The sequence below is a fragment of the Salarias fasciatus genome, chromosome 1, assembly GCF_902148845.1.
Source record: "Salarias fasciatus chromosome 1, fSalaFa1.1, whole genome shotgun sequence".
Lineage (NCBI taxonomy): Eukaryota > Metazoa > Chordata > Actinopteri > Blenniiformes > Blenniidae > Salarias > Salarias fasciatus.
In genome coordinates, this window is record NC_043745.1 from 35,342,718 (window position 1) to 35,365,992 (window position 23,275).

Sequence of the window (23,275 nt, forward strand, 5' to 3'; positions counted from 1 at the left end):
TGGCTTGGCTGAATCGCAGGTGACTGCAGACCAGTTTCAGTCCAGGAACCTTATGTTCGACAACCCTGATTAAATCTGTTCCCCTTGAAAACACCTCCATACCGTCAAATGTGTCGAATGTGTCAAGATTATAGTTACTGTGACAAGCTAGATTCCTTTTTTGATCAGAAATATCTGTAAATTATCAGAATTCATTCTTTTTGACTAAGATTTGATTCATTACAAATAACCACGGGTTACGAGACCACAACCCAAAAAATCAAGCAGCTCATCTACACCAAAGTCTTTTTTTTAATCGATAGCTGAGATGTTTTTAAGTTTTTCTTCTAAATTTACTCTGTCCCTGTTTATATTTACTGACTGTTTTCAACTTGGTTTTCAATGTAAGCTGAACTCAGTGAACCCAGCATGAACCCAGTGACCTGTGTTAAAGGAACCGTCAAAGACAGTGGGGCTAAAAGTAGAAGGTGCAGGTGCCAGGAGGTGTCTGCTTGATTCAAGTTTTCAACCTGCAAAAGTCACATTATTTGAAAAAAACTAATGGATGAAGGTGAACACGCTGCATTGTGTCATAAATATCTGTATGCGTAAGTGCAGAGAAAAAGATTTGTTCACATCAAGGAATAGAATTTATGAGATACTCATCGAAAACATTTTGAGAATAATCTTTAATTCTCCTCTGTTGAAGCTGTCACAATCATTTTTGTTCCATATTCTAAAGCATTACTTAGTAAGCGATGGGGAAAAACACAACAGTATGTGTGTGATTTAGACCCTGTTGAGATGACATTTTCAAAAGCTTTTTGATGGATTTTGTGTGTCCGTTTCGTGTTCAGACCCCCTGAACACCTGAAAACACCCCCCAAAAAAACACCATGTTTAGAAGATGACTCCAAAATTTTAACTTGTTCCCATTTCTGTGTCCTAACTTTGTGTAAATGGAACAAGTGTTACTTTTTTCAAATGCTTCCTATGTGCATTTTCATTTGAAACGTTGTTTTGTAAATAGGGCCTAACACAACCACAGAAAGTGATGTTATCCTATGAGATGGAAAATATGATGGGTGCCCGCTGAAATGGCCAAACAGCCCATGCGTACCTCCAAAAGTCCTGTTGAGAGTCCAGGTTGAATGTGAAGGACTGAGGTATATTTCAATGAGTCTGGGTTTAGGTTAACAGGGCAGTGGTGTGGTTTTCATGGGTCAGGTATCATAGAGTTGTATGTGGATGAATCCACATGATTTGGTTGAAGAGTCTGGATGGTCTTTGGAGAATCCATTCCTAAAACAGATACATTTTTTTTCTCTGGTTATTAAGAAATTAGTTTTCCTTTCCTTAGAAAGACATTGAACAGTTAAACCAACCGCCATCCTACCAAGCAGTACAGGGTGTCTCTGTAGGGGTTTGCAAGTTCTACTTTTAGTTCTCTGCATTTTCTCCATGATGAGGTGCTTGTTAAGGTTAATTTGTGCTTTTAAATCAAACAGAAGCATGAATGTGTGTGAGATTTTCTCTCCGTATTAACCCACCCTTCATCCAGAGCCGTCTGGGATTGGCTCCAACTTCGAGCCACAATCATTTGGATGACAGATATAAAGAAGATGGCTGGCAGGATGGACATCGCTTTCCACTAAAGCTGTGGTCAGACCTCCAACCAGAGCAACGCCACGTTTCAGACTCGATGCAGTGATTCAGAATGACTCATTTGTTACACTTGAAAGGGAAAGCCGACAACGATGATGTTCAGTTAGAAGAAAATAGACTGAGATGTTAGAGCGAGAGTGGTGACACCAACAAATACCACACTCAGAATTACATCTCCTTACCATCTGTACCACCTAACCTTCAGATAATGCCTTCAAAAACTGCCACACAGCTTTTCAGGTTCATATTGTATCATATGTGGACACACACACACACACACACACACACACACACACAGTCACGAGCTCGAGCAGCCTTCAAGCACAGACAGAGACGGGCACCAAGGAAAACAACAATCCGGGTTATCACAATTGAAACTATTGTTGGGGCTGGAAAACACATCCTGTCAGAGGAGCGATTGTAGTGAGTCCAGCGGTGAGGTCAGGCCGCTCGCTCGCCCGCTAGTCCACTTCCAAATGTCATGTTTGTGTGTGAGAGGAGCAGAGAGAGACCAGCAGAAAGAGACAAATGCTCGCCACCACAAAAAGATCAAATCAATTTGAAAAAAAAAAATCAATATTCAGCTAGAAACTGCCTGTGTGTGTATGTGTGTGTGTGTGAGAGAGAGAGGGTAAATACCTGTGTGCGTGGCACAATGGGGAAGAGGTTAAGGGTCGTGGGTCTCTTGGGCCGGTAAGTGTCCATCGTAACAGGTGCCACGGGGTCCTTGGTGACTTGCGGCGGAGCGACGGCGGACGCTTTGGACGACTCCTTGTCACCACGGTAACAGTCGGCACCGTCGATGAGGTCCAAATGCAGCATCTCCGCCTGGAGCTGACCGACGGCTCCCAGCTCCGCCCTCCCCGACATGCTGTTGGTCCCCCGCCTCACACGGCCCTGCAGAGATTGGAGGGAGGCGGCGTCAGTCAGCGAGACGGAAACGGAGACGGGGAGAGAGAGAGAGAGAGAGAGAGAACGTGTGTGGAGGAGATGAGGAGACTGAGCCAGCCAATTAGAGGCGGCTCTGTCTCCAGCCTGTAACACTTTCACTGCCAGCAGAGAGCCCGAAGCACGGAGCAGACACTCGATCTGGCATCGGCTCCCAAACACGACAACAGTCGGCAGCGGTGATGAAGTGTGAAGGAAAAACCCTTCTGTGGTGTTTATCAGCATCCATTTCTCACCCAGCGTCAGTGTCTTTCTAATGATCAGTATGATCTTCACCAAGAGAGATAGGAAGACTCACCACTCGATCACAAATTCTGTTTATGTTTTTCATTTAGAGGTCGTACTTTAACACTAATCTCACGTCCACAACATGATTCTTGTTTCATGCATGAGCTTCATTAAAAGCTTGGTACCGGGCTGGTAATATATTGAATGTGGTTATCGGTGATCAATAGAGTTGTGAATCTGTGTTATTGACTTTTTTGGCTGTAAGAAAACAACATGAGCATTGTCATTTGAATGTTGATGCATGTATGCATTAATCTGACAAGGACAGAATAGAAATAACAACTGGAAATGAGCCACAATTCCTTCAAACCACCTAGTTTTCACCTATTATCTCTCAACAGTTAATGAAAATTGGCAATATTAAACTGACGTATTTAAAAAAAAAAATTTCTCCAAAATGTAAATGTTACTTGAAAGGTCAGTTTGAGGAAAAGGGAAAAGTTTTTCTTTAAATCCAACCAAGGATTTCAATAAATTTAAGTGCAAATTTGGAATGAAAGTCAATGAAAACAATCACAATTTGTTCATTTTCAACTGATTTACAGACATGTCGAGGTGATTCCATGGGCATGGGAAACGTCCTGTTGTTCACTGTAAATGCAATTTTAAGTTATTATATCAAGTATACTAAGATCATTGAAAGCACGACTGTTATTTACAGTTTGTCTAATCTTGTCTAACATTTGAAAAAAATAATTCCTCAGTCGCTGATATTCACATACATGTTAAACAGTGGCTGAATCTAACTGGCTTGATGAGATTGGTTGCAGTCCTGTGAACTGCTGATGGTTCACACGCTCAGCATGTAGCACAGCCGGGTCCCTCGCTGGAGAGAGCTGTTAAATTCTATCATGACATTTACGAGGACCGTCTCTGGCAGTCCTGCTGAAATCACTACAAGCAGCATGCACGAGCGTCGTTAGACAGTCAGAGGGCACTGGGCCACGACAGTCTGCTTCACTTACTATCACCACGACTGAAGACGCACCCACTAACACTCCGTCGGGAGCGTTAGCTTTGTGAGGACACTGACTTCAACCAACATTTTCAATAATTCTATCCTAAAACCAGCTGTTTTCCAGTCTAAACCTTCATGAAAGGGTGTATTAACAGAAATAAGCTGGCAAAACAAGCTCTGCCCTCTTTCCTGAGAGTGTTAAATGTTCAACCGGTCCTCATAAAGGCAGGTGAACACGTCCACCCACCCACACACACACACACACCACACACACGGTAACTCCATCTGTCGTCACATGTAACTGCTTTGACAGCAACACCAGAGTCACTATAAGCCTATTAAAGTATTTAGATCTGCCTCAACTTCACATGTATAAAGAAACGCACAGCGGAGGGAAAACGGTGCATACAAACTAAATGAAACTCATAATTTCCATAAATCTGTATCGACACAACCCTGGTTTGACCCATGACCTCCAGGTGATTGAACACGTTTTTGTTGTAATTGTAACTGTTAGAAATCATTGACAAAATGAACACAGTACTTTTTAAATCCATTTTCAGTTATCACATTAGAAAAATGTAAAAAAGAGAATATATGCACACTTGAGGTCTTGTTTCAGGTGAAAATGCATCATTTTTGCATTTTTGAAACAATATAAATGATGTAGTCTTCATGTTGGGCCATTAGTGGGTGCTGCTGTTTGCTTTTGTCATTTAATTTCACACATTCTTTAAACGTAAACAATGGTGGCTACAAGAACATGGATTGCTATCACAGCTGGAAGTCATGACGTTCTGGAGGCAAGTGCTACTGTTCATCTACTCGCATATCTGCAAAATAACTATTTCGTGCAGTAACAGCACGTCAGAAAAACATTTACATAGAGACGGAGTCAGAGCATTTTCACATATGATATATATCCATCCTACACGTGCATTTAACTGTTCATCTGACTAATTTTACTTTTTATAATAATTTATGAGAAGTATTTCTTTATCAGATGTTTACATTTCTTTTATAGTCTTTGTATTTTCTCAGTTTTTTTCATGTTTGTTTTCAAATCTTTATTTAGTAATGGTAAAAGGACTACACTTACACAGCACGTTTTACCCTGCATTAACAGAGTCCAAAGCACTCTATACTGCATTATCACATTCACACACACATTCACACACCAGTGGAGGCGGCCATGCAAGGCGCTCAGTCTGTCCACTGGGGGCAATTTAGGGTTCAGTGTCTTGCCCAAGGACACTTCAACATGCAGACCGGGGGATACAGGAATCGAACTAACAACTCCCTGATTGTGAGATGACCGCTCTCCCCACTGAACCACAGCCGCCCTGTATACATAGTAGTTTTTTGTTTTTGTTTTGTTTTGTTTTTTACTCTGGCTGTAATATAATACATTTTTTTATTATAAAAAAAAGTCCTAAAAACAAAAAATAAAAATGGACTGACTGATATTCAGCCTGACCTACTGAAGCTACCAATCTGGAAATATGTCAACATCAAGCTAACCTTCTTCTTTCACGAGCCCAAAAAGACAATATAGTATCTTTCAGGGAACTGTAAATACCCTCTTCTCTCAACAAAATTAAGCCTAGCATTTCAATCTTTGTTACACAGGACAGCTTCTATATTTGCGCATTGTTTTGTCGTGAATCTGTGCGTCTGCAGCACGCGCACGTACGTGCAGCTGCAGACACGAAGCAAACTCGCAGCGGGTGAATGGAATGGAGGTTAATCCACTTCTCTGGGCTAAGTGTTGCCTTCAAGCACATTTGTATGCAGTGAAACACTCATCCCAGATATCCAGAAGGTCCCTCTCTTTCTCAGGAGGAAACAAAGAGAAGAGAAGGCTACAGTAATGGTTTCCTGAGACGCTTGAAACCTTTGAATTGGAACAAAAGTGAGAAGTGTTCACGGAGATGCATTTCTATTCACGCTCACTATCCTCCACTTTTAGCATCACAAACATTTTCCATGGAGTAGCTGCATCATCTTTTCAGATGGTGCATTTAAGCAGTATTTGCACTTCAGTAACAAGCTGACGTGCTGTATTGTTACTGAATGTGTTGGTAATGGAAGCTGGGCATTTACCCAAAAATCCTGAATGAAAATCGAGGACAAAAGCAGCACAGAGAACCTTTTTCCAAAGCACAATATCTTATGATACACAGCAGTCAGCTCAGGAGATATTACAGCTACTACTGTGTAGCAGCTGATACATACACAATCCACTAAGCCAGGGAGACACACTCAATGCGAAACTTAAGTTCAATAACTTCATGCTGTTGTTCTAAATATCGAAATATTGTGGGTAAGTCATTTATAATTGAACAGGATATTTCCTTGATACAGTTACACAATTGCGGATCATCAATTGATACCATAAAAAAACAACACAATCTACTTCATCCAACAAAAGCAATTTCACTATTAAACCACAAAAAGGATTTGTAAACAGCTCAAAGCTTCTTCTGCACACCATATTCACATTTACATATCCATTTATTATGTGTGATTTATACAGTTCCATTATTTATTGTGAAATGAAGAAAAATAAAGTGATGCAAGCAGCGTTAAGACAGACGCCGCTTGGTGTTGATGCAATTAACAACTGTAGCAACACCAATCAGCGCTTGTGCAACGTCTCCTGTCAATAGGAATCATTCAGGGTCTCTTGTCTATAAACAGCCATCCTGTTATGTCTTATGGAAAATTTGCATTCTAACAAAGTCTCTTTTCCAAATGACACTCACGCAATGTCTGCTCTCCATTCTTGTTCCCAGTGTCTTCTGTCCACTCAGCAGTAATGCCACGTCTCTTTTCCAATTGGCACTGGTGGAATGTCTACTGTCTAATCTGTTTGATCCTTGATCATTTTCTCCTCTGTAAAAAGGCCCTTGTGCATGGCCTGCTGTCCATTAAAGTAAAGTCTCACATCCAATCAGCTTTTCCTGCCAGAATTAGGTGTTACATGTCCACCAAACCATTATTTATTCAGAAATTACTCCTTGATGTGATTAACTGTACCAAAAAAGTCACCTTTTCATGTATTTCCTTTGATCCTCAGTCCAGTCGTCTCACACTGACCTGTCTGTCTGACATTCTCACAGTGTCTTTTAGCCTCCCCCTCTCTTTTAGTTCTCTTCATCTATATCCACCTGCGACTAATCAATAAATCAATCCCCATAAATGTAGCGGGCTGCTCTTCCTCTCCTGTTTTATGGCCACAGATGATCGCCAGCGCCTTTAAGAGAGACCTGCCCCCTGTTGCTAGGAGACAAGGGGGCTGAGCGGTGAAGGAGAGCCGGCTGCCCCCGAAGACGCCGTGACGCTCAGCTTCCCTCCAATCGGATCAGCCTCAGCAGAAGAAACACACACCACACAGGTCCAACACAACAACACAGGACAGTGACGAAAAACAACACTGAACCAGCTCAGAGGTTCAATTCCTTATTTACACTCACCAGGTGTAAAAACATCAAAGGCGATGGTAAGATAATATGACACAAGCTGAAAATCTGACACACGCTGCACTGGTCAAACATTTTAATCCAAACAAATGGTTTGTACCACATGAGAGCTGCTGTTAATTATAAAAATGCACAGAATTTTCTCCCATACTGAAGTTTCCTTCAGGTCCTGGGGGTTTTTCTGAATACAGCTCAATGGATCGACTGTAATCTGCTCAAAGAAAATACCAGAAACAGTTATATCATCCGTCAGGTGGGAGTCGATAGCATCTTATGTGTCAGTCAACCAGTAAAGAGCTTTCTTGTAAAACTAAAATTGCAATGACTTTCTACAAAATGTGCTTATTCAGAACATAACTGTGGCATTGCTATTGCCATATTTTCCAGACTATAGTTCTTTTATTTATTTATTTATTTTTTTAATTGAGTGGTCCTGTGACTCATTAAGCAGATGTTTAAATATCAATACATTTGTGCATGTACCATCTGGGACCACTAGATGGCACATTACAGACAACAGAATGGAGCCACAGTTCTGCTAAAAAAAAAAAACTTCTAGCATTATTGTATTTGACAGCCCAAGCGAAAACAAACACTGCCATAATGAAGACGCTGCACAGGGTCATTTCAACAAAACAAACAAGCTAACTGGCGACAGACACAAATCGCTGTGGCTACAACACTTTGTTCCATAAGATGGTGCAGTGACTCATTCTGCCATTGTTCTGACATCCAGTCCGAGAGCAGACGGAGTAACATCACCAGGTGAGGACTCCAGTACGAAGAAGACGGTGAAGCTCAGAGAAACTCACTACTGCCGCCCAGTGCACATATGTGGCATTGCATGCATGTTACGTAATCTACCTTAACTTGTTTGAGAAGTTAGCTGACCACATGAATTGAAGTTTTTGCTGTTTTTGTCTGACTGCTGAACCCCACACCTCCACCTTAACCTGGAACAACGAATAAATAATACCATCATTTTGGACTTTTTCAATGTAATAAAACCACAATACCTTACCAATAGTGTAAGACTCATAATATTTTGACAATCATGTAATACATTGCTACATGAGTGAATGAGCATAGAAAAACCTTTCAAATATAAAATGCTGTAATAATACATGAATACATTTAATGTAAAATGCTTTGTTTGCAGGTTTTGTGCAGTTTTCTTCTCAAAAATAGGTATTGCTGATGAGATCTTCTTCATATTCATTCATTGAGGACACAAAATGCAACTTTCTTTGTTGCAATATTGGAAAGTTATTATGTTATTTTTATCTTGGTATTAATTATTGATTAAGAATTGCCAAAATATGTGCTATTTGCAACTACACTGCTCCAAAAATTATGTGGCAACCTTTTAAAAACAACTTATCGACAGAAGGACCACGTTGTTGCTGTTGTTGTCAGATGTTAAACGAACGTGTTTTGAATGCAACCTAATTAAAATTCTCAATAACATCACAGCAAACCAGGGGGAAGATGCGTTGGATGGTTGCTAATCAAATTATTCACAGCAAGCGGAGCTTGTGGCTCTTGAAACCCATAAATACCAGCGCTGAATATGAGTAAACAGTCGTTAAACGTAGGACATGAGCTGCTGTGAACAGGTCACGAGATAAACAAGGTAAACAGGGGTTCTCTTGTTTGTGTTGGAGCGGCGGCTTCCTCTCGGCTGTTACCATGAGCGGATGAGATGACGTGAGCAGTATCCATGGGGGCAGCGTGCGCCTGCACGAGGAGGTGAAAGAAATACTGCATGTATTTTCAGCTTCCATACAAGCAGGAAGTGAGAGGAACACTGTTGCTGTGGAAATATAGGTCTGCTCTGGATGCTTCACCTTTCTCACCATCTGTCTCTCTCGCTCTGATCTCTTCTCTTCTCCTGAGACGTCTTGCAACTCTGTGCAAGACTCTGAATCGAGAGGATCGAGTTTTCCCATCGAAGTAATAGTGATAATTGATAGTTTAATGCAGTTAAAGCCGCATGAGGCTCCAAGGGGCAGAATAGAGCTGAAAGTGTTGCTTTGATCTGATACTCTGCATTAAATTATTTCTAAGGTGTATGTGATGTTTGGATGTAACACATGGAATAAAAGCAGCGGCTCTTTTAATCTGTGTCGTTGTCTATTCAGGAAGGTGTTCAGTGTGGTTTCAGTATGTTGAAGTGCCCTTGAGCAAGACACCGAACCCTAAATCTCTCCCAGCGGAGGGCTGTAGCACAGTGCATGGTGGATTCCATTAATGGTGTGTGAATTGGTGAATGTGACTGACATGTGAAGGCTGTTACATCTGTGGAAAAACTCCGTTTACCGTATGGTTCTAGCAAATGTCCTACTGTATGTGTCACAACTTAACATTCATGAGATGTACTCTAAATAAACAATATTCAAGGCACACAAACGTTACGACAACTGTTATGATTATTATGACTAATATCATCGTTCATATTCTACACATCATGGAATTATCTGTAATTTGATGTTTTAAAAAAAATATACTTATGCTGATTTCAAGGCCATAGCATTACAATTAAAATCACAGAAAACTCCAAATACATTACATTTACAGATTAAATCTTGTTGGAAAACATCAGAACATGCTAGAATTTTAGTCAATGTGAAGACAAAAGCTTTGACCTGTTGGTTTCCCGTAAATGAAGTCTGTGTGTGCAGATGCTGTATTTATGTGTACGTTCCTGCTGCCACTTCAGAGTAATTGTCCATTTTCTCTGACCTCATCCTCACATATGACTTCTTCAACCTTTCACCAGCGACAAATGTCTGCTAATCAAATCCATTGACACTAACAGACATGTGGTGAAGCACTCTCCTCTCTCTGAGTGGTCCTGATAATGCATGTTGTCATTTCATGTCTCTGAGGACCAGCACACCTCTTTGTGCTCAGTTCCGAGCTTCAGCTGCTCCTCAGTCACCCCTCGTAACAACCACGTGCACACTGCACTCAATCACATCACTTCTTTGTTTTTGAAAGGACGCCTCTGAATTCCGTGCGTTCAGGTGTTTTCCCCCCAATCTGTGATTTTAGGTGAGGAAGAAAAATTTGATGCAGAAACAGACTTACAGTCACTGCTTGCTGTGGTAGCCTCAGTTTGAATGAATGCATTAAATACACAAATCATTTTCTGAAAATTTGTAGATTTTTTTCTTGATTCGACTCAATAGAAAATTAGAAGAATTAAAAAAAAAAAAAACACTCATGAGCACGACCATCACATCCAGCAGGGGAAAGGTGAAGTTGGCCTATATGTCTCCCTTGAGCGTTCCAGTGAAGACAAAGAGAACTCTGTATGTGCATCAGGCTGGGTCACAAGATGTTTCTCATAGATCGGTGGTTTTCAAACTTTTCACAGTAAAAAACCACTTGAGAAAGTATTTGGGTCTCCAAGTGTCTCTGTTAAGGCTGGTCTGAACATACAGTAGTGGAGCCTCACCCAGTCAGCTGTGGACTTATTACTGATACACTTATTTCAAATATCAGTTTCACACTGTTTAGGAAAAGTTTTGTGATATTTTTGAATATTTTCAAATCAATTCTATTTCAAAAATATGTATAAATGTATGAACTGATGGGGCTTGTGTACCACTGGTAAGAATCATGGACAAAGGTTATATAAGTATACAGTCATTTTCTTTTATATGACTTGTAAAAAAAATTATATTACGTTCCAATGAAAGAATAAATGTCTTCTCTACCTAATTCAACACAGACATACGATATAAACACACTATAAACAGTTAAACCTGTAAAACCCATTAAAAAAAATCTATAAATTCCATAAAATAAAGAATATATGCAATTTTTGAAAAATGACAGTGAAAATGACTTTCTGCTGCAATCAGCCCAACAACTAAAGCTTCCAAACGCTTTTAGAGCCACAAGAAAATATGACTGGACTTCAGTCTGACCTCCAGCGAGGTTTAATGTCCTTGACCAGCCTGGACACACCCTGACCCCTCCCTCTGAGCTACACACACCTGTTCACACACTTCCCCTGCAGAGGCACACGACTCTGCTCCGGTGAGTGTGTGACGGTTTGTCGATGCGTCGACTCATTTATTGATGAGACGAGATTGATCCCGACACTCGGGTGGGATAATGACGAGGACGCCACTGTGTACATACACCCATCCACGGCGGCCTTCCTCCTAAACGCTCGGCAGCTGCACCGCCTCCTCCTGCATTTTTAAACAGACCGGCCTCCCATCAAACTCTGCACACATCAAGATGAGTCTGGTCCCCGAGGGCGGCGGCCTCAGTGAAAAAAAAACGACAGGAGAGAGGAGAGAATGATCCACATCTGAGCCTCATTTATGTTTCTTCATAAAACAAATAATCTGACAGAAAATCTGCACTTTGCTCTGAAAACGTATAAAAGCCTCTAGATTATTCTCACTGGGATGTAGTTTTTGTTGTCAAATAAATCTCAGTTGCGGGGACACTTGGGTGGGCCAAGTCGGTATAATAGTGAAAAAAAAAAAGCTTTACATTTGAACTTTAAAGTTTCTTTGTCATGTTGAAGAGTATTCATGATGAAAATGGTGATATTTTGTCTCAATCAGCTGATTGTGATTCTTCCATATATGAGAGAGGCTCTGTTTGCAGGGAAATTCAGTTAAAATGCTCGGAAGTGTAATTTTCATTAATCCATTTTCCGCTGCCCTTGCATCCACTTGATGACTCCACATGAACTCGTCTTTAGCTGCACAAAAAAAAACCTGCTGGATGTCGTGTCTGCTTTCTTCCTGCCTCCCTCTTTCTTCACGCAGGTTGAAAAGAGCTGAGACTATAATCTTAAAGCATCACAAAGCAGCAGCTGAGTGGGTGTGCAGCTGCGAGCAGCACTTAGTGGATGTTTTATGAGTATAAATAGGAAAAAGGGATAAAAAATCTCTGTGATGTAATTTTTTGGAGATATTGGACTTTTACTCCAAGCTCGTCCATCTGCTGTTCGTCTGCCTTGAATTGCTGTGAAGCAAACACTTCTCATTCCTCATTATGGAATCTGCTTTTAGCAGTTTATCTCAATATTTTCTTCTCTGAGCCAACATGGGACTTGTAAAAGCAGGCGAAAGCAGAGAGGTTAAAGGGAAAATAATGAGAAAAACAATGAAGGTGAAGAAAGGGATGATACAGGGGATGAAAGAAAAGCAGCTGTCTCTCCGATCTGGCTTCAAAACATGAATATTTTCTTTCCACCTCATCATCCAGACTCTGCAGCAAAGGTTAGAATGAATATGAATGAATGATAGAACCTTTTTTTTTGTTTTTGTTTTTTTTCGGGTCAGGAATCGATTAGTCAGTGGTTCCTTTTTTTCTAATGTGAAAATTGTTTCTTGTTTCAGAAAAAAATATTTTATACGTTTTCAACTCCAAATGTATTCTTTTCATAGTCTTTGACTAAATAAAAGGCATCATACAGGTAACTGCAGAAGTTTGAAAGACTGAAGTTTGCTGAGCAACAAAAAACATTTTTATGATTTCTGCCATGTTCGTGAAAACGGACACCGTCTTCAAAATGTTGCCGCCTAAACAGACATCGAAACTTTTCTGAAAAGAACTACAGTGCAGTTTAAGTAACAGTTAATTTGCAGGCAACTTATCAGAAGCTCCAGAGAAGACAAAGACACCACTAACCAATACTTACAAGATCACTGACATGAGGCTTTATTTAGACGACCCGGCGGAAGCTGCTTCTTCCCTCTAAACGATCCTACAGCTGAATAACAAACAGCTTCCAGGCAGTTCGCATCGTCTTGTGAGAACAGTAACACTCAGTGACACGTGAGGTTTGTTGTTGTTGTTTTTGTCAAACCTGTCTTGTGTTTGACAGTCAAGGAGGATTTCTGGATTTCTGTGAAGCCCCTGCAAGGCTATGAGTCATCAGCATTCACACACACACACGTACGCTCACGCGCGCGCACACACACACACACATCACAGAGTGAACACATTCAGCGATCCGAGCTATAATTAGCTCCCTGGATACGAAGCCAAGAAAGAAGAAGGAGAAAAAGTGAACTGGCTTGGTATTTATTAAAAAAATAAATAAATAAATATTGTGAGTTGTAATCTCCCGATAAAACACAACCTCAGTAGAAACATCAGATCGGAGTCACTCCATCTTTCCAAAATGAAGAAAAAAACAACATCTCATCTGTTCCTTAAATGTCAGTGAGAAAAAGCCCTCAACCCTGCTGTTGCCAAGGTTACGGCTGAGCTGAATAGGAGACGAGGAAGAGGAGGTGATGATGGTTTTCACTGAGGAAAAAAAGAAAAAAAGCACGGGAGATCTGACAGAATAATAAATTTACCTCCGCCTTTTTCCTCCCTCAGTATTACTCTACCTCTCCCTCTTCCTCCCGTCACACTCGCTCCAGTTTTAATAATGACCAGATAATTTCCATGCAGAGAAAACCAGAGAGAAACAGTCGAGCCGATGGCTTCAAAGAGTCCAGATACAGCGAAAAGTGAGACTCCTGCATGATTACAATAAAGAGTGAAAATCTCCAGTTAATCTGGGGGAATCATATGACATCAGACTTAAGGTTATTATTGAACGTCTGTCCGCCTCTCTGCCTCTGGCCTCGTTCCTGAGCTGGGAGGAAGCTGAAAGCAGCAGCTGTTCAGGACCAAACAGAGACGACAGCCGGAGACGAGCTCAGCATCCCGAAGAGGACCGCCGAAGAGCAGAGACACTAAAAATTATTTTACAGTATATCTGAAGAATTGTCTTTGTTTCTTAAACATATGCTTGCATTATATTGTGGTGGGCCTCTGAGATAGTTAAGCTAATCATTTTCAATAAATCAGATCAACTGTAACCAATAGTTGTAAAAATGCAGTATGACTTTAAAAAAAAATCTCCCAGTGTGACCAGGAAAAACCCATCTTTTTTACGTTTTTGTGACAGAAAAGTTTTGCGTTTACTCAGCAGCATATTGATAAACAACGCAGTTTCACTGCAGGGCCACTAGTGAGCGCTGATTGTTTTAGAAACGACACAGAGAACAATCCGCTATCAACATTAGCATTGACGAGTACACGGACATTCGTATGGCCAGACGACAAAGTTGGATTACTGTTATGAGAGACCGTTAATGATAAAATGACCCGAGATGATATTGTTGACATTGTCCATCAGAAAGGTGAGCTTTCAGTGGCCTCAAGCGCCGGCGTTGTGTACAGGGAAAACGAACGTTTTGAGTTTTCACTAGAAAATGTTTTGCAAACGGGGCCTTTGCCGTTACGATTTCACTAAACTCCTGTTTACTGAAGAAGGAATGCATCTTTGACAGAGAAGTAACTTAGTCCTCTGACAGCAGCATGAAAGATGCCCGACTGTAGCATTAGCATGAGCCTGAATCTACAAATCTCTATTGCAGTAATGTCATCAAGTCTAATTAACAGGTGGCTGTGGCTCCGGTGGTCTAGTGGTTGACTTTCAATGCGATGGATGCAGGTTCGAGTTCCCATCTCCCGATGTCCTTGAGCAAACTGCTCCCAAAGGATGGACTGAGCCATCTCCAATGGTGAAAGTGATAAGTTCGGTTTAACAGAATCCCCGTTAGCCGCAGCAAATGCTATCGCTAATCTTCCGGTGGTCCAACACATGCAAACAACATTGCATATCTGTGCCTTCTTGTTCAAGAAGAACTAGAATTAAATATACTCAAGTAAAAAGGAAAACTGAACACAGGATGAAGTGCTTTGGGGACCACTGAGGCAGTAGAAAAGTGGTATATAAGTGAAATCCATTTACCATTTAAATGGGAAAACGCTCAGACAACAGTCACAATTTGGAATAGGAGTCATGTATTTTCAACACTGCCCCCCAAACAATCATACTGTGTGTATTAAAATCCATCTGCATCAATAAAATACAGCAGCTGTCATCTGCTGGAAGCTCTGAATACATGTGAGTTTAGCTTCATGTTGCGTGCATGCTGACTGACTGCATCTCACACGTCACCAGTCAAATCGAACTGAAAGCACGCCTTCCTCTCCGTTACCTTTATATCGGGGCCGTTGCAGTTGAGGCTCATCCCGCACTCGTCTGTGATCTCCGTGATCTCCGACAGGTCGTCATCTTCAAACTCGTCCAGGCTGATGTCGTGGGTCAGCCTGTTTGAAAGACGAGGTCCGGTTGAGGGAAGAGGGGAGAGATAGGGAGGAAAAAGAAGGAAATACTGTTGTTAATCCTTCAGCTCTAATCCACAGCGACTCGCCGACCTAATTATTCTCCTATTCAATGAGTCTGAACATAAAACATGAAAATGGCTCACAGAAGAAGTTAATGGTCAGTACCTTTGTTAGACTTTAAAAGACGAGATAGGGACTGAAACTTGAAGTGAATTCCTGTTATTTTCACAAACCGTTACTCAAACACTGAAAGCCAACTGTAGTCTGGAGTTGATTTACGTTCAACACAGTATGTAGTTCAGCACTTATCAGCTCCTCTCTAGTGGATAACTCTTCAGCTTCGTAGTTTGTATTGGCCTGTTCTGTATCTCTAAGAAAAGACAGATTCAACTTCATATCGATAGTACTGATCATAAGCAGGACACACGCAACCCTCTCTCAGTGACGGGCTGCTGGTGAAGCATTCACAGCATGGACACACACATACACAGACACACACAGACACACACACACACACAGATACTGAATCAGAGCTGTGAGGAAGGAAAAAGGAAAAAAAAACTCAGTCGCAGATGGTTGATCAGTTTATGAGCTTCCTGTTTCATAGCAGAGTTCAGAGCAGACTGAACAAACCCTTTAAATTAGAATGCATTCCTTCTAATGCCAACATATGAAAATGCTTAGACGGAAGTGGAGCTTGAAAATGAGCGTTTGTGAGGGAAAAGCTTTGGATTTATCATCGGATAATCGAGGAAGTGTCCTTCTCCTGTAACTGAGACAAGCACACAGCAGTGAGGAATCGCAAGCTCCTGAGAAAATGTGTCAACCCTCCGGCTACATTCGCTTCAAGCAGCACTTCTGCACACTGAGGGCAGAAGAAGAACGAGATAATGTGAAGAGAATGTAATCCGTCTTTCCCCCCGGAGCCTTTCTGGTATCTGATTTGTCAAAACATTACAGTGAAGCTAAACGATCGTGGACAAACACCAAGCAGCTGGAGGAGTTCAGGAGTTAACCTGCAATTTGCAGTAATCAAGTACTGCGAGAACAGCATCATGTGCTATAAACAGAAACCTTAAGTGGAGTATTTTAATGTCCTAAGATTCATTCTTCCAAAAACCAGAGCTGTTTCTCTGAGCTAAACTTTAGACCAGCTGTGACGAGGTTTTCCTGAAATCAGCTGTTTTCTTATTTTTTTTCCCATATTTTTAAGCTGCTGACTTCCAGACCACAATTATTGCTTAAATTCTTGGCATTTCTTTGAGAATTCATTGGAATTTCTCTAGATTTTTCTTCTACATCTAAAATTCCTACATGTTTAATTTGCAGAGCTCAAATTCACAGTGGGTGAAAACATAATTTCTTGCAGTTCAGTCATGTATGTGCATTGTTTTTATTCACATTATTATACAATGGATTTGACATTGTGCATATTCAGTCCATATATAATCAATTTCTAATGTTAAGAAACTAAATGCATGTTATAAATCTTATTCAAAAATCTAAAATCATTTCTTTTAGTCACTTCAACACCTGAACTCGAAATTGTTGAGAAATTTGCTATATATTGTGCAGGTCAAAAGAGCTAATCAACAGGCCTGCTGTAAATTCTGGAATTATGGTTAAATCTCAAAGATGCAACTTTAATTTAGTCAATCTCAGAGCTGACAAATCCTCAAATCTCACTTGATCCCAAAGAGATTCCAGACCCCCGTGTCTGCCCCTCTGTCCATCCCGATAAAGAACATAAGGCTGTTCTCTCTCCAAAGAAAGCCTGGACATCAGTCCAGAGTGAGGCTGGGAAACGTGGTGTCCTGCTGTCTGTGGCAGGATTCAATTAACGTCCAGTAAACAATGCTTCACTTTGCCCATCTGCAATCATGTCCGCCTGTTATCTCTTGGTGCTGCAGTCTCGTGGGCACAGCAGACAGAGTCTGAGCAGGAAAATGTTATTAGGAGATGACAGCGATCACACAGGAGCCAGCTGTCAAAGAAACCTGCTTAACCCGGAGAGCTGAGGCCCCCCTGCGCCCCCGCCACTGCACAACGCCACTGCCATTTCTATCAAACACCCACACCGGACCCGTCTCCTTCTGCAAAGGGAGGTCGAAAAGCATCTGTTCACCTCGGTAATAAGGTCCAGAAGGACACGACAGGAACGAGCTGAAAGACGGAAAACCACAGAGGAAGAAAAGTAAACAACAAAGGAAGAGATTTCTCAGAACAAATTAAAGGTCATTACTCACCATTTTCTTTCATACATAAAATTTGTCATTTGCACAGCGCAATAGAACATAGTTGATTCTAGTTCAGTCAGTCTTTAATCATATGTAAAATAGGCATGCTGGCATCACCATAATTAATTTGACATATTGTGCAACTCAGACTGCCAAATCAGCTTTATTCTGATGAATTAGAGCTTGTAATACTTATTTTATTCATGAATCTTTGTCCCACATGACTCACTTGACAGTTATTTGACACAGTAGTAACTTTGAACAGATTCCACGTTAGATACATAGAATACGCAATATTATATCTCCATCAGCACACAAACATTTCATACTGAAGACAGAAAATGAGCAAAAAAAAAAAAAAAGTCTCCTGCTCATCTTGTTCGACCACCAGAGTTAAATGCCAAACGGCTTGAAGCACCAGCTGAACTTCTGTTTGTCGAACTGCACACGAAGGACTTTGGTAAAGAGAAACTGTTGTGCCTTTAAACAGCAGAGCTTATCTGCTGTAAATGAAATTTATACCTACAGAGACTCTGGAGAAGGAATTGTTTTCTGACACTAATAGAAAAAAGGAATCCACAGCTATTGCTGAATTTTTCTAAAGTTGAGTCTTTGAGTCACTAAGACTTACCGTAGTTAATCAAAAATCTTTAATTCTTTTAAATAGTTTCAAAAAACTCGATGAAGGGGTGAAATCAATGATTTTAAGCAACGCTTTCAGGTGGAAAAACCAGCCTTTCCATGCATTTGAACGTCTGTATAAATAACAACGGCACTCAGAGCCACTGAAAACAACTTTTTGAAAACTGCTCCCAAGGTGGAAGTTTTCAAAAGCGGTCGGACAGCAGCCTTCAGAGTGTCATGATGACTCCCATGTCATATTCTACTTTGACTTGGTAACTTCTTGGATGAGAGTCACCTGTTTTCACTGTGGTCACCTGACCAAAACTCATCAGCAAAACCCTCAGATACTTGAACTCCTCCACGTGGGCCAGAGTCTCTCCACCGACCCCTGGAGAGGGCAGACCACCTTCTTCTGGTTGAGGACCATGGCCTCAGATTTGGAGGTGGTGATCCTCATCCCCATCGCTTCACACTCAGCTGCGAACCACCCCAGTGCATGCTGCAGGTCCAGGCTCCATGAAGACAACAGGACAACATCATCTACAAAAAGCAGAGATGAAATCCTGTGGTCCCCGAACCGGACCCTTCCAGCCCTTGGCTACACCATGTACTTGCCACTGTTAATGCTTACAGTGTATTGTTCTCTTTGTGTGTCTATGCTTTCATTACAAAAACAACTAACAGCACCAACTTGTGGCCATTTACGATATTTTCATGTAAACAGTCATTGCTTTGAAAATGTTGCTGTGTAAATGTGAAACTTTTCTGAAATGCAGACAATGCGTTTTCACTTGAAACGTCATGTAAACGTAGCCTGACCAGCCATGACCAAAACATGCTTCTCCAGTACTCTACAAAGATGCGGTTTGGTCTGAGGTCACAGCGCCTATTCTCAGTTTCTCACAATTTTTTTATTTGTGTATGAAGGCAGCTCATTGGCTGAGCAGGGGCCAATGCGAGCCTCCGTGCGTGACGTGCAATAACATGCGACGGACCCGGGTATGTCAACAAATGAGAGGCGCTGTACTCACGCGGCGCGGCGCTGCACGCAGCATTTGGGGATTTAAACTAAATTAACTTAATTAAACTTAAATTGTTCAAAACTGCAGAAAGGGTAGACGCAAAATCTCGATCGCCGTAGTCCGCCATGTTGAATGTTATAAACTGGGGAGTTCCGTCTGTTCAGTGTGACGCATTACAGGACGCCTTACAGGACGGTAGATTATTGGCTAATGCTCCGGGTCCAGTCTCTTCGACATCCAAGCAGCATGTGACAGATGTAGAAGGGACCTGGCTGGTCAGGCTAATGTAAACGGAGCCTTAAACTCACACTGAGTTGGGAGACACTGTCAAATAATTGGAGGGCCACTTCTGTGTTTGGATAGTGAAAAAAAGAAAAAAAAAAGCACAGTTATCTCTAATTAAACAGTCTTTTGTTTCAAACATTTTTATTTTTTATTACATTTAAATATCTAAACATTTAATTTTAAACATATCATGCATATTTATTCTTTCTCAAATCTTGTACCTTTTTTAAAATGCAATGTGCGTTGTCATTTAAATTTAGCAAGAAATTGATATATTTTAACCACAAGTTCCTAAAGGCAAACTGAAAGTCAGGTCAAGTGGATTTGTTCATGTGTCTAAGATATTTCCTTTTTTATCCAAATTGCTTCATCAGCTCATGTTGTTCAGTAGGCAAGGCTGGATAACTCAAATTTGCTGCTGTTGCTACATGTGCAAATGCATAAGGGTAAAAACTACACTGTGCAATTTATGTTTCTTTCCTTTCACGATCTGAAAATTCAATTGGGGGAAAAAAAAGCTTAATTAATGGATAGAATGAAATATTCCTTTTCTTGTGGCCACTTGGCAGAAGTGGAAAGCAAAAAGTTGATCCAACACACAAAGTGCATAAAGAAATTACCACCACCTGCTTCAATTTTTATATCTATTCCTGGCTGATACTGTGCAATTAATAAATGTTAATAGCATGTTTTGAGATACGTTATTAATTGGTTTATAGCTGCAGGGCAGTAAGAGGGTATAAACTGATCCTAAATTACTCCTGGGTGTGAATGTGAGTGTCTGTGTGTGTATCTTTCTCCCTGTTTGCACTTTGAACTGATAATATGTCCGTGGTGCATCCTGCCTTCACCTAAAGTCAGCTCTAACCTCCCTCAGTCCTTAGTTGGATGACGATGTGGAGAAGACGGATGGATCATGACACATTTATGGACCTGACCTTTACGAGAGTAGAGCAAAAGAAAATAAAGGAAAAAACCGTAACCATAAAAAAACAAGCGCTGTGTGTTCAGGCCTGATTAGCCGGTTTTCCAAAGTGTGACTTCAGAAGGACAAGAAGAGGACAAGAGCTTACAGGGTAGTAAATAAAGAGGTGAGAGGAGTCATTACTGTAGATTAAAGCCTGAATACAGCGCACGTGAAGGCAGCGGACAGTGAGAGGATGGAGGGAGGGTAAAATGAGGTGCCGGGAGATAAACCGCCCGGACGGGACACCGTGACCCCGCCACCGCAGTGAGCTGCGGCTAAGAAGGAAACCAGCCGAGTGTACGATTCAGAACAAATGACGCTGTCGCACATCAAGGCTCGGACATCACAGAGCGGCGCCGAGGACCAACTGCGTGCAGCTCGTTCACATCAAACAGTGAAGAAGTTATCACTGAACAGATGTAGAGTGAGAAACGTCTGTGAAGAGCCACAAAGAAAGAGAGAGAGAAGGAAAGCTGTTGCTGATAGCATCTAACTGAATTAAACAATACATTATATACAATTTACAATAGAAATAGGCTATAACAACATATATGCTTCATAAATACAGAACGAAGGCTCCAGCTTTAAAACTAAAGATGTAGTCAGGAAGTAAAACCAAGAATATATTAAAGTGTCAATACTTCAGTTTCAATATTTATTAAGTGTTTTGTGAAATCTGAGTGAGCTTGGAATTACTAATGAATAAAACCTTTTCTTTTAAACTTGTGTTCTATAGTTCATCCAACCAGGGTTCAAATACAATATACTTTATTTCCTCACACAAAGTGATCAAATTCAAATGTCAAAGAGAACTGTGAGCAATATGAACTCATATTGTGCATCATATTAGTACTGTTATACTACTGAGATTTAACAGCTTTATTTCACATCTCCCAGCTCTGCTTCAAGTATGTATTTACATATATTTGTATCATTGGAGAGATAGTTAAGGCAAGTAAATGCTACATCTCATAGTATATTTAGCATTCATTTACTGGCTGACTTTTTAACATGTTTATGCATGTATGCACGTGCGTGTGTGTCTGTATTTAACACTAATCTTGTTGCATTTTTTGTTGTTGCTTTTTTTGGATAAACATCAAATCTCTTAAAACGCTTCAAAACACCCAACATCAATAATCTTTATCAAATTTCATGTATCCTACAACAAACACTGACATTATTGTGGCGGCTCCCTCCTGGGAGTGTATCGCCGTCCTGCACACACAACAAGGTCCTCGGTGATCGATGCAGGCTGACTCTGCAGACTGGCTGCGCTGCTCGGGTCAGGGATCCCTGACACACATCCACTGTGTCATCACCACTGAAAACGAGAAGCGGCGAGTCGAGCCGGGATGGAGTGACAACAGGTCGACGTCGGCAACAACATCGCCGTCACCTCACAGCAGCCTGAATACCAGAGACACACCTCAGTAGTCACATTACTCTCTTCATCCAGCGATGATTCGCTGAAGACAGGAACAACATGGTGTGGTTTAAAGATGTGTGATATAGATAATACGTGAAGAGTTTCCCAATTCACAAGGTATTTAACGGAGACTTACATATCGACAGCGGCACTCTCTGCATCAACACTTATGCAGATGATGTTATAGTCTTTGGACTGTTGTTTTTGTCCACATACTCTGATCTCAAACACTCACACACACCCATTAGCCAGGCATCTCAGCCAGTTGGGTTCCATTTGATTGGCCAAATAACTTGCCATGCAAATAACATCAACAGTTGCATTAAAATATTGATTGCAGTTCAGAAACCCTTTCACGACATGCATATTGTGCATGCTGATATTGTGATAATAATGTGCAATATATTGTGAAGCTCAAACAGAAGTTATATTTGCAAAACTGAATGGATTTTTCTTCAACAAAGTGTAAAGGGTCTCAGCAGTAGTTCAAAGAGTTTAGAGACAAGAAACACTGATTCATCTTTTATACCTGCTTGTTCTAACTGAGGCTGTTAGAGAGCTGAGCCAATCCCAGCTGATTCTGAGCGTAAAGCACAGTAAACCTTGGACGGTGAACTAATCAATACCAGTGCTAACACAAACAGACCCACAGCCATGCATTATTTATGCATAAAAGACGTATAAGAATAACCAAATATTTTAACAAAAATATCTTTTGATTGAAGCATGGAGGGACAGAATGCAGAGAAAACCCACACATGCAAAGGGAGACCAAGCAAATTCCAAATATAAGGGCCTGTTTTCATGATCAACCCACAGTCCGCCTGGGGTGGGGTGAGAACCACTGCCACCTCAAAACTATATCAAATGGTTTGGTTACTGTAAAACCCAGGGATCCATTATGTTTAATATGTTTTTTTCTGTTTTGGCAAAACTTTTATAAGTAATCTTGGTACATGCTGCAATCCATCTGTACGTCTGAAGATAATTTGATTCATGCACATGTCTCTGTTGTGAACACAGATTTTTAGCACAAGGTGTATGTTTCTATGTGTTATACAGATGTGGGAAAATAATGACATAGCACATGTCTATCATATTGTTTACAAAAACACATTCTGTGTTTTTCTGTAGAGAAAGGGTCCTGATTAGGATTTAGGATTGCCATCAGAGGGTTCCTGACCCATGTGCATGTTTCAGTTTTCATAAGGTTTATCAGCTT

General features: G+C 40.9%; 1 protein-coding gene across 2 annotated transcripts in view; it reads right to left on the minus strand.

Moving 5' to 3' along the window:
- The window catches only part of mapk8ip1b (mitogen-activated protein kinase 8 interacting protein 1b), a 58,124-nt gene that overhangs the window by 24,650 nt on the left and 10,199 nt on the right, over positions 1-23,275 (minus strand). For both annotated transcript variants that reach the window (XM_030088748.1, XM_030088757.1), the window contains exons 2-3: positions 15,360-15,471; positions 2,284-2,541 (exon numbers count right to left, since the gene is read on the minus strand). In XM_030088748.1, the coding sequence (XP_029944608.1) occupies positions 2,284-2,541; positions 15,360-15,471 (370 nt within the window). The remainder of the gene's footprint in view (positions 1-2,283; positions 2,542-15,359; positions 15,472-23,275) is intronic.